The following is a 17,009-nucleotide window of genomic DNA, read 5'->3' as shown; positions in this document are numbered from 1 at the left end:
TTAATAAATACTGATATCATTTTATTAACTTGGCCTGCAGAAGAGGCATACTGGATATGTCCGAACTGATTGAATATTTAATATGATGTTGTTTGGAAGTGGCTTGATGACATCATGGACTGGAATATTGGTTAGATAATCCAGATCATCAGAGAGGGCTGAAAAGGGCAGTAATGCAGTTATGACCTTCCCCTCTAATGTACAGCCTCTCTTCTTCTCTCTGTCTCATGCGCACACACAACCGCGCACACACACACAAACACACTCACACATACAGGTCCAGTGCTGCAGCGCATTTGGTATTATTCTGCTTGGTCATCTACTTCTTAATGGACATAATGAATGTGTGTGTGTGTGCGTGTGTGTAAGAGTGAGAAAATGAGAGCTGCAAAAGAGGATGACCAATAACACAGGCCACTGAAGGCAAGACACTGCAGGTGAATAGGGTAAAGAATGACTAATATTTATCACCATACTTCCCCGGTTGATTGATTACCCTAACAACTACAAAAAATTTGTTAACAATTTCCAGTAGAATCTACAGTAACTTACTGTAAATTAGAGCAATTACAGCAAAAATACTATATTTAAGTGTACAGCGGCATTTAGCTTGCTTTATATGCATTTTCAGTATTGTATATCTTTACTGTAAAATATGCATCATAATGAATTAACAATTAATTAATGAACTTTTAAATACAGTAACATAGCACAAAACTGTCCTACGTTAAAAAAACTGTTTATATTACAGTTAAATACTGTAATTTGCAAAAATCTTTAACAGTACTGTTAACAATTTTCTGTGGAATTTACAGCAAATTACTGGCAGCAGTTTGCCAGTAACTTACTGTAAATAAATTACAATAAAATACTGTATTTACATTTACAGCGCCATTTAGCTTGCTTTATATGCATTTTCAGTATTGTATATCTTTACTGTAAAAATATGCATCATAATGAATTAACAACTAATTAATTAACTCTAAAATACAGTAACATAACACATAACTGTCCTATAGTAAAAATGTTCATATTACAGTTAACTACTGTAATTTACAAAAATTGTTTACAGCACTGTTAAGAATTTCCAGTAGAATCTACAGTAACTTACTGGCAGCAGTTCGCCAGTAACTTACTGTAGATCAATTACAACAAAAATACTGTATTTACATCTACAGTACCATTTAGCTTGCTTTATGTGTATTTTCAGTATTGTGTATGTTTACTGTAAAATATACATTATAATTTCTTAATTAGCGATTGATCATTTTCACAATGCAATTTTAAAATACAGTAACATAGCACATAACTGTCCTTTAGTAAAAAAAACTGTTCATATTACAGTTAAATACTGTAATTTACAAAAATTGTTTACAGCACTGTTAAGAATTTACAGTAGAATCTACTGTAACTTACTGGCTGCAGTTCGCCAGTAACTTACTATAGATCAATTACAACAAAAATACTGTATTTACATCTACAGTACCATTTAGCTTGCTTTATGTGTATTTTCAGTATTGTGTATGTTTACTGTAAAATATACATTATAATTTCTTAATTAGCGATTCATCATTTTCACAATGCAATTTCAAATAACAGTAACAGCACATAACTGTCCTATAGTAAAAATGTTCATATTACAGTTAAATACTGTAATTTACAAAAAAATCATTAACAGCACTTTTAACAATTTCCTCTAGAATCTACATTAACTTAATGGCCGCAGATAGCCAGTAACTTACTGTAAATCAGTAATATTTACATTTACAGCACCATTTAGGTTGCTTTATATTAGGGCTGCACAATATATTGTTTCAGCATTAATATCACAATGTGCAAGTCTGCATTAGTCACATCGCAGGGATCTGCAATGTAATCAGGATTATAGTTGACCAGACATTACAGTTAACACCATAGTGGAGTAATTTTAACATTTGAACCTTCCAGTGAAAGTTGATTATTTGCATGTGTTTTTAAGGCCTGGCTGTAAGAATTTTGAGCAAACTTAAACATTTGGGCACAATAAATTAAACGTTTGTAGCTTAAAGGTTAATTTTACATCTGTACTCAATTAAAACAATATAGTTTTATTATTAGAATACAATGATTACTTAATTTGTGCTTCTGAATAGTGTTTGACTCCCCAAAAAATCTTAAATCTTTGTTTATTTGGACCTTTTGTCTGTTGTATTTAACTATGCTTGTCATTTAAAAATATTTTATGCAGATACACTGCCCTACACAATCATCTCAATCTTGACAAGCTATTCGAGTCATCTGGTGAAATTGCATTTATATCGGGATATTTGTTGCAGTATATTGCAGTGTCAGTTTTTTCAATATCGTGCAGCCCTACTCTATATATATTTACAGTTTTTGCATATTGTAAAATATCGTCATTTTAACAATGCAGCTTTAAAACTGTCCTACAGTAAAATACAGTTCATATTACAGTTAAACGCTGTGCAATTTACAGAAACCATTAGCGGTGTATACAAAGCAAGGAATTTAATTAAATACATGCTCATTTGCACAAATGTTTACATCAAAAATTAGAAATTTGAACATGTCAGTTGTAAGATTCTTCATTTTTTGGACACTTTTGTGATGAGGATTTTTACTGAAGGCATTTTGAAAATGGTGAAGTTTGGTCTACAGTTTGTTAAGGATCCAACAATCAATAGATTTTGGTTATAGTCTGAGGAATAATCATGGTTATCATGATTATTATGCATTCATGAATTTAAAAAACTACTACAGAAATTTTTTTTTGGCATTTAAACAGAAGTAATAATTTTACACTGAAAATAAATGACAACTATGAAATAAAAACAAATAAATAAATAAGAACAAATTAAAAATAGTATTTGTCTAATGTAAATCTAAACATCATATTAGCTAAGTATTTACCTTTTAAAGATAGCAAATGTAGTCAAAGGCTGCTGAACCTCTGTCTGAGGGTCACTTTTGATCAACTGTATTATGAACAATTTTCCTTTTGTATTTTTAGAATTGTGTATATTCCATACAAATTATGAAGCTGAACGGTCAGTTATTGTCACGTGACTCGCAGTGCACTCGCAGCATTCTTTCAATGAGGTGCTTCTGGAAAATGTGAGTGTCAATATGTGTGCAAGAAAAGAAAGAATGAACTTGCATAAGCAAAAGATGCAATATGTGAACAGCCCTTAGTTAATAGCCTCAGCCATAGTTAATCCAGTCTGCCTGGTTATAAGCTTGGAACTTTAAACTAGCGCAAAGTTGGTGTAACTGTGTTTAGTTGCAGCAGTTTTGTTCCGTGCAGAAGAGCAGTGTTGCGAATCCTTTAGAATTAATTAACCGCGACAAATTAAAGCGTGGTTAATAGTGAAATCGGTTAATCATTGCATCCCTACAGTTTGTAAGTTTTATTGAACTGTAGATTTACATCTCAGTGCCAGAGAAAAACAAATTTTCAGAAAATAAAATAAGTATTTAATTTGAACATAACACACAAATTGATTAAATGCGACAAAAGAAATATTTAAATGTGTATTTTGTATGTTTTCGTTAGTCTTAGACAGTAAAAACACAATAAATAAATTTTTGCCTGCAGGGTTCAAATCACACATGCACGAATATGCTTAAAGTGCAGATTTCCCATTTGTTTTGTGTAAAATCATTTGCTTTGTTGAACTTTTTCATCTTTTGACATCTGCTGTTTTTCTTCTCTCTGTTCCTCTTTATCCCGCATCTGTCCGGACTCCTCCCTCTGCTAGCGCTGGCTGTCCTGAATGGCTTCTAAATAAAGAGGACTCTGCTGCAGGATGACAATATGGCTGCGCAGCTGCTCGCACCTCCAGGCCCCGACAGCTTCAAGAGGTTCACCCCTGAATCTTTGGCCAACATCGAGAAGCGCATCGCTGAGGAGAAGAAGAAGAAGCCTGTTAAACCCAGATCTGACAGCAGTCACCGCGATGACGATGATGAAAACAAACCCAAGCCCAACAGTGACCTGGAAGCGGGGAAGGGCGTGCCCTTTATTTATGGGGACGTCCCGTCTAATATGTTGGCGGTGCCCCTGGAAGACTTGGACCCCTTCTATTTGAACAAAAAAGTGAGTGAACTTTCAACCCCTTTTTTCCCTTTTTAATTTGGTTTTTCTCACTCTGGTGAATTAAAGACATCAAGAAATGCTTCGTTCTCCAGAATTTGGGAGAATTAAAGGATAGAAATAGCATTGGGAAGATCTGAATAGTGAGTGGTGGCGATATACATTGATGAATCTAAGATTACATTTGTTTTTATTTGAAAGATGAGATGAGAGTGGGAAAATAACAATTTATACATTTCAAAAAATGTGGTTAGTAATGATTTTTGGTGGCGATTGATTTGTTAAAATCTAGAAATTCACACTTTCGTTTAGTTGGGTTAGACTGTAGATACATTTAAACAAATCTGTTTAATCTATAGATGTAGTTATTTAACAGCATAAGTTAAAATAATTAATTTTAATAACTGATTTTTAACAAGCTCTCATCTAAAAGAATGAGTATTAAAAAAAACTTTAAAATTGTATTGTACACTTTTTTGGGAAATAGACTCATTTTACAAGTCACCTAGAGTTAAACTGTTTAGTTTTACAATTTTTTAATCAATTCAGCCGATCTGGGCCCTGGCAGGGAACACCTTTAGCTTAGCTTAGCACAAATCATTGAATCGGATTAGACCATTAGCATATTGCTCAAAAATTCCAAAAAGATCTTTGAAAAATTGTCCAATTTAAAGTTTTTCTGTAGGGCTATAGGACAATTAATAAAACTCTTTTTTGAGAGAGATGCTAAAGGTCTAATCCGATTCAATGATTTATGCTAAGCTAAGATAAAAGTGCTCCTACTAAAACCGGATATCAACTGAATAACTTAAAAATGGTAAAACTCAACTGTTCTAACTCTATAGGAGTTCCAAAATGAGCCTATTTCTTAAAAAATGTGTTGTGCAGTTAAATGACCTTCAGTGTGGTTTGTGTTTTTGGATGAATAAAGCATCTAGTACACTAGTAAGTGCGTGTTACATAAGCGAGTACAGTGTAGCATGTTTTATATTGTGAGTAGATATTTCTTTAAGGGAGAAAATTATTAGAAGCATATTCAATCCATCGTATTAGGCCCCCCTTTTCTTTTCAGTGGTTATAACTGCAGTAGAGGTGTGTTGTTGGGAAGGGTTAAAGTGAATAAAGAGAAGCGAGGAACGCAAGGAAGAAGTGCAGAGTTGCAGATCCGCCGGTCCCTTGAGTCGTGAGGTGAAAGAGCCATTCAGTCTGTCATGGCCATAAAATCAACTTCTGTTGTTCACGTGTGTTTGCTTCTGTGTGATTTTTGGGAGGAACGAGGGGTGCAGTGTGGTCGTGGCACCAGCTGTGTGTGACAGATTGATCTTTGGATAGGGAAGGGATAAGAGATAGATTTTAGAGATGGATAAATTGATTTAATGTGATATGTGATTAATGATTTTGTTGAGCAGTTGTGTCTTGTTCAAGCCATGTTTTGTGTGTTGTTTTACCATTGATTTTGGATAGTTAAATAGTTTAAAGGATTTTTTATTGTATTTTTGATGAAGGATTATATTTACTTATGCCATATTTTGTAGCTGTACTAATTCTATTCCATATATAGAGTTGAAGTCAACATTATTAGCCCCCCTTTTAATTTTATAATATTTTTCAAATATTTCCCAAATGATGATTAACAGAGCAAGGAAATTTTCACAGTATGTCTGATAATATTTTTTCTTCTGGAAAAAGTCTTATTTGTTTTATTTCAGCTAGAATAAAAGCAGTTTTTAATTTTTTAAAAACCATTTTAAGGTCAGAATTAATAGCCCCTTTAAGCTATTTTTTTAGTAGTCTACAGAACAAACCATGGTTATACAATAACTTGCCTAATTACCCTGACCTCCCTAGTTAACCTATTAAGCATTTAAATGTCACTTTAAGCTGTATAGAAGTGTCTTGAAAAATATGTAGTCAAATATTATTTATCGTCATCATGGCAAAGATAAAATAAATCAGTTAATTAGAAATGAGTTATTAAAACTATTATGTTTAGAAATGTGTTGAAAAACTATCCTCTCCGTTAAACAGAGATTGGGGAAAAAATACACTGGGGGGCTAATAATTCTGACTTCAACTGTATAAACACCATGTCTCAATAATTACAAGCAAATTAATTGTATTTATAAATAATTGTAATTAATTGTCAAAATACCTCCATCTTTAATTACTGATTTATATCATGGCATTACCTTGTTAAACGATGATGACCCAAATATTGACATTACGCTTTAATTTTATTACTTGCAAACTAAATTAGCACACACAAAAAATAAAGCAACGTTTACATATCAGAGTCATATCATATCATTAACTGCCAGACTCTCGTCGAACATTGCGATGGGTGCGTGGTGCGTCTTCTTTACCATGTCTTCAACAGTGGTGATATTTTCAACAGTACGGGCAGTGCGCGGATGACCACTCCCAGCCACACCTTTTGTCAAGTTTTTAGTCGGAAATTCTCAAAGAAAACCTGAAGCACTGTAGTCTTTTAGTTCTTATAAACCTTTGATCAAACTCTTATCTTCAATCGCAAACACCATTTTTATTGAAGCCTTACGCAGCTAAAAATAAATACATCATTGTTTTGCCATCGTTACGTCATCAAGGAAAGTAATTAAAAGGATTATTCTAATGCACAGATTGCGCTGTTATTACTCTACAAAATTTAGTCATTTTTATTCCTGTAGTACAATAAGAAGTCTTATTTTTGTATGATGTATTATTGGAGGTTTTTTTGACACGGTGTATATACTTACTTACTCCCAGAGCCATTTATATAAAAGTTATAAAAGATCTATTATTGTTGAGTATCTGTTGTTTTGTTTTATTTCTACCATTTTATTATAAATAAATATGAACTCAATAAACATTAATCATTTAATATATTTATGCACAAGTAGAAACTTTAATGATTACTGAAATATTTTATTCTTTTTTTATACAAGTTGATCATTTAATGGAAGGTTTTTATTGCTGTGATGAATGGTTTCAATCAATTTTTACTAGATTTTTGTATCTCTAAAAATTTAATACCTTAATGTTTTTAAAATGTAATTTTGTAAATGAGTAGATACTTTAATGAATGGTTAATTATTACTAAAATGAGTGATTGTATTTTATGTATTATATTATATCTTTATATACTTTATTTTACTCTTGTTTTATTATATTTAGAGATGAGAACATACTTTGATAGATGATTTGTTATTGTTGTGATAAGTAATTGCATTTTTGGGTAAACCCAGTTTTGTGAATTTAATTTAATTTTATTTAATTTTATTTAATTTAATTTAATTTAATTTGATTTAATTTTATTTTATTTTATTTTATTTTATTATTTAATTTTATGAAATTTAATTTTATTTAGTTTTATTTTATTTCATTTTTATTTATTTAACTATTTTGTTTTATTTCTACCATTTCATTATAAATAAAAATGAACTCAATAAACTGTTTATTCATTTAATATATTTATACACAAGTAGATACTTTAATGATTATTGAAAATGTTTTATTCATTTATAAACAAGTTTATCAGTTAATGGAAGTTTTTTATTGCTATAATAAATGATTATAATTAGTTTATACTAGGTTTTGTATCACTAATAATTTAATACCTTAATTTATTTAAAATGTAGTTTTGTAAATGAGTAGATACTTTAATAGATGGTTAATTATTACTAAGATGAGTGACTGTATTTATGAATTATATTATATCTTTATTAATACATTTTTGTATTTACTTGATCTTATATTTTAATAGATGATTTATTATTTTAATAGATGATTTAGTATTGCTGAGATAAGTAATTATATTTTGCGTAAACCCAGTTTTGTCTCTTTAATTTAATTTAATTTACATTTTTATTTTATTTTATTTTATTTTATTTTATTTTATTTTATTTTATTTTATTTTATTTTATTTATTTATTTTATTTTATTTTATTTTATTTTATTTTATTTTATTTTATTTTATTTTGTTTTGTTTTTGATTTCCTGTCATTCCTTATTAACAGGTTTCCAAGTACTGACAATGTCCTCCGTTATACCATTATCACTTAATCCATTCTCTAGATAGGCAGACTGATATCTTTCATCCTGCAAGTTGTAACTAAAGATTGAGAAGTGTTTGGATGGGGTGTTGGTCATTTCAGGCTTTACGGTAAGTGCATTCAGTGACGTGGAGTAGATCGGATGTACTTGGAGTTAAGTGCAACAGTGATGCTGGATCCAGTTTTTCACTATTGAACACCCTCCTCCCCCGCAGCCATTCCCTCAGCTCTTGTCCACATCTTCATGTCTCTCTTCTCTGAAGATGATGAAATTTTCAGTAGCTTTGCAGCAGATCACTTATGCTGTCAGATGAAAAGACCAGAAGGCTGTATTGTGTGCGTGCAGGTGTTGTGATCACATGTATGTTTAAGCTTTTTGTTGTAGTGTATATAGTACACAAACTTTCTTATCTCTGACCTTTATAAAGATGATTACAGAGGGTTGAAGTTACTGCTGGGTTATACTAGTGCCAAAAGTATGTCAAATGTCAAAAGTACTAACCAATTGCTAGGGTAATTGCTGTATGATTAATCAAAGCAATTTTTATGCACATCTTGTCAGTAAAACCGGTTCTGTAATTAGTAGTAAATCTCCAATTATTGCTTTCAATTGGAGCAGCATTTAATATACACAGAGCCATAGTTCAGTGACAATCTACTTGAAATTGTTTAACTGGTGTAATCCTAAAATCAATGATAAACATTCTTCCTAGACCTAAATCCTATTGAACATTTCTGGAGAGATCTGAAAATGGCTGTACACTGTCGTTTTCCATCCAACCTGATAGAGCTTGAGGGGTACTGCAAAGAGGAATGGGCAAAAATTCCCAAAGACAGGTGTGACATCATATTCAAAAAGACTTGAGGCTGTAATTTCTGCCAAAGATGCATCAACAAAGTATTGAGCAAAGGCTGTGAATACTTCTGTACATGTGATTTTTCAGGTTTTTTTTTTTTTTTTAAATTTGCAACAATTTCGAACAATCTTTTTCACATTGTCATTATGGGGTATTGTGGGTAGAATTTTAAGAAAATAAATGAATTAAATCCAATTTGGAATAAGGCTGTAACATAAAAAAATGTGGAAAAAGTGAAACGCTATGAATACTTTCCGGATGCACTGAAGTACTGACGTATGCAAATTTGGAGGCAGCCCATCTCTCTTCTTTGTGTTACCTTTATTTTACCCTGACAAGATGTGCATGTGAATCAGAGCTTTTGCTGAATCACAATCAAAAACGAATGGATTATATGGTCTATAGTATATCAGTGTGCAGTACCGCTGCAAGCCTAACTGGCACTCTAGGCAAACGACGATCGTGCTGCCCTCATGGTGTCCAGTGGGGGTGTCAAGGTGATGTCGCAGATGAAAGTGAAGAGCGGGGGAGAGGGAGTGTGTGTCGTGGACAAAAGAGAAAAGCAGGGGGTATTGTGGACTAATATGAAATTTTGTTGTTGATTTATTCACCCTCGAGCCATCCAAGATGTTGGTGACTTTTTTCTTTAGTAGAACATCAAAGAAGATTTTAACTGAACCTGTGGTTCCTGGTAATTCGTAAAATGCAAGTCAATTGCTATGTGCTCTTTGAGAGTCCAAAAAACCCATAATTAATAATGTTATAGCGAGGTCTTGTGAAGCAAAACAATTGGTTTGTCAAGAAACTATACTTTATTTGCATCATTATGAACCAAAGCTGGCTAGCAACAAATAAATTGGCAACCGTAATAGACTTTTATTATTCTGCGTATACCACAACATGTAAATAAGTGGGCATATGCAGTGCGAGACAGGGACATTTTTTGTTTGTCATAAACATTTTTGTTCACATTTTTATATTTTGATAATCAATTTTGGTCATACCACCCCATTAGCGTCTTTAATACACAAAGATAATAGCTGTTTGTCTTAGCAAACAGCCCTGAATACGTTGCCATTCTGGAGCATAAAGTTTCTATTTCATACATATTGACTGGTGCAAGCTCATGCATTAGATGCTGTTAGTGTGCAACAAACAGCACACTTTCATCAAATGGTAGTTGTGCTTATCCTTGAAGGTGCAACCTACATACACATCTCATTTTATAAAACACATTCCCAGTGTTTGATATATGTCATTATGTGACCACTCCAGACTGTCATGATTCTGCTTAAGAGTAATTGCTGAGGCTGTGGATTAAAGGTCATGATGCTGTAAATAATGATCAGTTTCATGCAGAGACCGATCATTTGACTTCATAAGACTTTAATGTATTGTCAGGAGACGCTGGTGTTCCTTCTGTTTTGCATGTTATAGGATTCTAAAGTGCCATTGACTTTGCATTTTCATCAAAAAATTCATTCAGGTTGATTTAAAGTATGTGACTCTCTTAATCTGCAAAGATGCATATGCAGATGTTTTTAACAGTTTCTTGATGAATTGAACAAATTTTGAGGTAGAAAATCATTTGCAACTTTTGTTTAGTTTCTCAAAAAAAATTGTTAAAAGGAGCAGATTATTTCCAAACAAGCGATGCATGATTTTTAAACATATGTTAACATTCCTATATGGTTCCAACTGTTTTTATTTTTTTATTTTTGGGGAATGTTCTCTTTTGGCTCTTTTTTTTTGGGTAACCAAAATCTATCCTTCCTAAAATATTGCAGGGAGGCTTTAAACTTAAATGTAACCTAAGAGAAAGAGAGAGTTCGGTGTACATTTTTCTATCCTACCCTATAAAAAATATCTGTAAATTAACAGTTTCCGTATTTTGTGTTTTTCATTTATTTACATTTGTGAATTCCATTATGGGATGTTTATCTCGGCTCTGTCAACTTTTGATGTAAAAATTCAACTCTATAGTTTAACAAATTGACTTTTACTGACATTGTAGTAGGTTGAGACAAGATATTGTTTAAGAAATAATATATAGAGAACTAGAAAAAAGTAAGAAAAATACATGAAAAAACGGTCAATTTACAGATATTTTTACAGTGTAGAGGAATCTTGCTATTTATGTAAACCAGCAGAGAACATTTTGGAACATTCAATATTCACATATTCATTAATTTTCTGTTGCATTTGGTCGGGCTGGGCGATAAAATCGGTATCGATATTTATTGACCGAACACCATTGTCAGTATGGATAAAAAAAGATTCGTTATGTAGTTTCGATATGAAGGCTATAGTTTTATTAAAATGTGGCTGCTGAGCTCACGCCTTGGAAGCAGTGCCAATAAGTTTGGGTGTAAGTTTGCCATTTCCAAAAAAGGTGTGCAACAATGTGCAAATGGGAGTAACGCTCAAGCTAGTTGAAAACATCTGAACTTTTCCCAGTGCCGCAAGCGTATCGCGATTCATGTGAGTTGAACTAACCAATCTGCTTCACACTTTGTATGGATATACACATTTCAGTTATGATGGCAGACTAATTACCCCAGACAAACAGTGCATCCAAACACTGCACTGCTTTTTACTTTTCTCCATAAACTTGCATCAGAGCTGCAGCAATGGTTTGTCCATTTGTCATCCTCTGAGAAAACGGTTGATGGTCGCCTACTTACGAGAGGTGCCAGAATTTGTATTGTTGTAGTATGTATTTGAATAATGATGGTTGGTTTCTTTACTTGAAAGCTCAGGTTTGATTATCATAATTATTTTTTGTTGACAGAATTTGAGGTTTACTGCATCATTATTATTCACACCTTAATGTTTGCTTTGATTGTTGAGCGTTTACACTTTACCATTGCACACACTTTGTAAAATTTTATTTATACAGTTTGAGTCTCTAACACTTATGTTTATTGTATTATAAAGGGATGAGATATTTTGTTTAAATATTTTTGTTTTTGAATATAAAAACTGTTTGCCTTAGTAATGTTGGTAAATTGAAATAAAGTGGTTAAAAAATCCTAATATTCCTAAATGGATTGTTAAAACACATTCAATAATTATCTATACCGAATGATATGAAACATGATATCGTGATAATTTTTTTGCAACACCGCCTAGTATTTGGTGTACTCATAGCATTATATTTGTGAAACAGAGCTAAAAGTGTGAGTCTGGTGAAACATCAAAGTTCAAAACGGGGCTTAAAGTCAAGTCAGGTATAATGGCAGAAAGTGTAGTTCTGTGTCACATTTGGTTTTATTAGGTTTGGGAGAGTATAGTTAAGCTTATGTGGAAGCATTCGACAAATAACGCCCTCTTGTGGACATTTTATAACAAAAAGTGTTGTAAAATGTATCTGGCGAAGTTTATTTTCTTTTTTGCAAAAACATAGCCAGTTACATATTTCCAATGAGTCTGGGTTGCAGAATCTTCTTTTATATTTCACAGAAAAAATAGGGTGTGCAAATGAACATAATTACTCTGTTTTCTTTGCGAATAATCCCTTTATGGTGGAAGTCAAGTGCTTGTCTTGCTGATTTTAGCATTAACATAAACATGATGCTCATTAATACGAGGATTTGGGAAACATTAGTAAGTGTGTTGGATTTTTTAGGCCAGGAGCCTGTGATCTGCAGCTCTGTCCTCAGTGAAGAGTGCAGTATTGAGAGAGTGGGAGCTCCCGCCAGCGGAGGAAGCCCACAGTCTGTCGCAGTGTGTGTTTGTGTGTGTGTGTGTGTGTGTGTGTGTGTGTGAGTGAGACTCTGGGGAAACCAGCGCTCAGTATTCAGTAACACATGGAGCCTTCTGGGCGGTTCACAGCTTTTGCTAGTGTGACAGTCTTTGGGATTCTTTGCCTCAAAATGACAGCTGTCTTCAGACGAAGGACGCAGCGTTTTCTGTATGACATACGCTGCCTTTTAAATTAGGATTTGTTAAACATTGATGCTTAAATGCACAGATATAGGCAGGGGTAAAAACGAAGGCGAGGGATGGAGAAATAGATGCAGGAACAGGTGAAGGCGCTCATTTTGTCCTCCTTCAGATGGCTGTCTATTTTTAATCTAATTAGATTTCAGGAAGATTCTCATCCGCTCTCTGTGGTGTTTCCTTGAGAGAGAGGGTGAGAGAGAGTGTGTTTTGTGCTTTTCGTGTATCACAGACATAAAGAAATCAGGATTTAAACCATTTTTTTTCGTGAAACATAATAAAATAGGATTTTTTTGGCCCGTTTTCACTGAGTGGTACAGTAAGGTACACTACGGGTTGGTATGGGTCACCTTTATGAGGCTTGCGTTTACAATGGTGGGCGTGGTGTACAACAGAAAGTTTCAGTTGGCGTCATTCTCGTTCGAGGTAATGTCAAAGTAAAGCTGTACGGGTCGTTCACATGACATATGACAAGCACTTCTCACAAAACAGAGGCTTTATACACATAAATACTTGTGTATACTGTATATGAATGTAATGGCTAACCGTTCTATGAACATGATTTGATTATAACTGCAGATTAATGATAGAAATAGCCTACTGTAATGTCTGCAATTATAAAATACAATTAACGTTATAAATGCAACATATATGAACACATACAGACCCTAACAGTCTCCGATATGGTACCAATTACAGAAAAACTACACACAACAGACATTTAGTCCTTATTTGGCTTCAAAATTACGCAATAAATAGCCCACAGTCGGTGCAAACCTCTCATCTGTATCTGTAATCTTCACCAGCACATGTAACCTCTTGTTAGAAAGTATTTCCGTCATTCTGAGTTCATACTGTAATAGTCCAAAAGGTGATGATAATAATTAATCATGGCAGTTTGTTCATGTTTTAGGCTGCTGAAATCATTTGCTCCTTTTTTCCGGCTTCTCCTTTGTTTTTTCGCGAGTCACTCTCCGTTTGTCCATTCCTGAGAGGATCGGATGTAAGAAGCACTTCAATAATCATGTGCACATTATTTTCATCAGCTTAAGAAGTTCGTTATTTCAAATATAGATGAGCATGAGAGCTGTCTCTAGAAAGTGAAACCGCTGTCGCTTTTAGACGGCCTCGTAAAACAAAAACAGGCCAAGGCAGATTTTGTTCTTTTTGGCTTTGTGGCTGTAGATCAAGACAACGACAAGGTTTGTTTGAGCTTAGGTCGATCATGGCTCGTTATTATATGTAAATATTTTTATGCTGTATGCTGTAACGTTATTATATGTAAATATTTTTATGCTGTATTTTAAAAATGGCGGTTTCTTTGTTTTCATTCTCGTGTCTTGTGCACGAGCGAGTGGTGTATCTCTGTAAACCAATAGTGTTCAGTTGCATGTCTAGCTCCGCCTTTGCTTCCATTTTGTCGTACTTTAAACCCTTTGCAAAGGGTACCCGAAAAGTAGTACGGTACAGTATGGTTCGCTTTTAGGTACCATTTGACAGTGGAAACGGCCATAAAAGCGTACCATATCGTACCACTCAGTGGAAACGGGCCATTCGATATATATCAAAATATGTTTCATTTTGTTACCCAATTAGTAAAAACTAATAAAATGTATACATAAAAATACAAAACAACAAAATAGACTAGAATAAAGTAAAGGAAGTAATGAATCTGCCTGGAAATAAGGATATATTTGTAAGACATCAATACATAAATCAGACAAAGCTAAATGCAAAATAAATAGATAAAGATAAATAGATAAAGCTAATGTAAATAATTAATTTCACACTAATCAGATAAAACAGAAGCAATGGAAACTAACTATGAAGCAAACTTTCATTCTGTGCAAGCATTGGTAATAATGTAAGGCGTAAACCAATTTATTTGAAGGGAAACTGAAACTAGCAGCATGTGGGAAATGTGCAGACTAGATACTCAAGTGTCTATTTCTTTCACTTCGGCACTGATCCAAATGTGTGGGCCTTTGCATGTTTAGCCTGATTGACATTATTCATGGCATTTAAGAATGCAGTATGTTTTACATGATACAAGATTGATTTATATTGAAAAGTATGGTCAGTTTTTTTTTTTGTTACAAACACATAATTTAGCATCGTGTGGACTCGGAAAGACTTGGATTCATGTGGTTTGAGTGATGGACATGTGTATGAAGGCTTTCTGTCTCTTTCTTTCTTACATTACGTCGGCTCAAAGGAGCTTTGCAGGGCTTTTGACCCACCTTTCTTCCTCGCTTCCCTCCCCCCTCGCTCTCACTTTTCCTTGTCCCACACGCTCTCTGCAGTCAGCACTTCTGCCTCTGATGGATAGCAGTGTTAGCGGTTAGCATTAGCGTTAGTATTACAGTCTGAGTTCCTGTAAGAGGTTCATCTCTTTGCCAGAGCTCACTGCGGTTGTCTTAGCTCCATTCGCGTAAATAAATCCTTAGCTGCGTTTTCAGATATAGGTGTCATTTAGAAAAGGCCTGATTTTATTTTATTTTATTTAGTTTTATTGAATAAAAGTTGTGTGGGTGTTTTAAAATATTGTACACATTTTGTTGCAGTTGAATGCAGCTACAGTTTTTTAGGGATAAGGTCATTTTTTATTACTATATATGTTGTTTACTGCCATATCTTGGTTATTTCTGTGGATGGTTATGCAACTAATCTCTCTTTTTGTCTCTTCTTTTTCTCCTCAGACCTTTATAGTGCTTAACAAAGGAAAAACAATCTTCCGTTTCAGTGCCACGCCCTCATTATATATCATTAGCCCTTTTAACCTGTTCAGGCAAATAGCAATTAAAATTTTGATACACTCATATCCTTTTCAGTGCTCCAAACTTTGACCATATGATTGTGGTTGTTCTTGCTGAAACTGCGCTGTGATCTGTGTCTGTCTCTCTGAGAGCTGACTACCATGCTTTGTAGGATTTATGTTATACCATATTCTGTTTCAGATTATGTGATTTAACCTTTTCTCAAATGTTAAACTCAATAATAGTGATAGTGCTGCCTGCAATGATTTAAAAAGCATTAATCATGGAGATTAATAACATACTATTACTTCCTCATGTAAAGTGTTACCCCTTTAACAGCATGCTCTCAGATTCACCTAATTTCTTGGTATTAGTGTTCCATCATAGCTTTGATATCTGACTAATATTCATGACGTCACTTCAGGATTTCCTTAACTAATTCTTACACTTTTCAGCATGATCATCATGTGTACAATTTTGACGAATTGTGTCTTCATGACATTCAGCAATCCTCCAGAATGGTCCAAACAAGTAGAGTAAGTATTCTATTCTATTCTATTCTATTCTATTCTATTCTATTCTATTCTATTCTATTCTATTCTATTCTATTCTATTCTATTCTATTCTATTAAATTCTTATCTATTTAATTTATTTCTATTCTATTCTATTCTGATATATTCTATTCTGATATATTCTATTCTGTTCTGATCTTTTCTATTCTATTCTATTCTGATATCTATTCTGATATCTATTCTGTTCTAATCTATTCTATTCTGATCTTTTCTATTCTATTCTATTCTATTCTATTCTGATCTTTTTTATGCCATTCTATTCTGATCTATTCTATTTTATTCTGACCTATTTTATTCTATTCTATTCTATTCTATTCTATTCTATTCTATTCTATTCTATTCTGATCTTTGCTATTCTATTCTATTCTATTCTATTCTATTCTATTCTATTCTATTCTGATATTTTGTATTCTATTCTATTCTATTCTATTCTATTCTATTCTTTTCTATTCTGATCAATTATATTAATTTCTGATCTATTCTATTGTTTTCAATTCTATTCTATTCTGATATATTCTATTCTATTCTGATCTTTTCTATTCTGTTGTATTCTATTATTTTCTTTTCTATTCTGATCTTTTTTATTCTATTCTGATCTTTTTTCTATTCTATTCTATTCTATTCTATTCTATTCTATTCTGATCGATTCTATTCTATTCTGATTTATTCTATTCTATTCTGATCTTTGCTATTCTATTCTGATCTTTGCTATTCTATTCTATTCTATTCTATTCTA

At 33.0% G+C, this 17,009-nt stretch overlaps 1 protein-coding gene across 1 annotated transcript in view; it reads left to right on the top strand.

Moving 5' to 3' along the window:
* scn8ab (sodium channel, voltage gated, type VIII, alpha subunit b) overlaps window positions 1-17,009 on the top strand; it is a 101,456-nt gene that overhangs the window by 12,633 nt on the left and 71,814 nt on the right. Inside the window, exons 2-4 of the mRNA XM_056460204.1 lie at window positions 3,759-4,096; window positions 15,644-15,762; window positions 16,147-16,236. Of these exons, the coding sequence (XP_056316179.1) occupies window positions 3,815-4,096; window positions 15,644-15,762; window positions 16,147-16,236 (491 nt within the window). The 5' untranslated portion in view covers window positions 3,759-3,814. The remainder of the gene's footprint in view (window positions 1-3,758; window positions 4,097-15,643; window positions 15,763-16,146; window positions 16,237-17,009) is intronic.

This window comes from Danio aesculapii, chromosome 6 (genome assembly GCF_903798145.1).
Source record: "Danio aesculapii chromosome 6, fDanAes4.1, whole genome shotgun sequence".
Taxonomy (NCBI): domain Eukaryota; kingdom Metazoa; phylum Chordata; class Actinopteri; order Cypriniformes; family Danionidae; genus Danio; species Danio aesculapii.
Note: the sequence above shows the minus strand (reverse complement) of the source record. Positions and strands in the feature narration are given on the sequence as shown.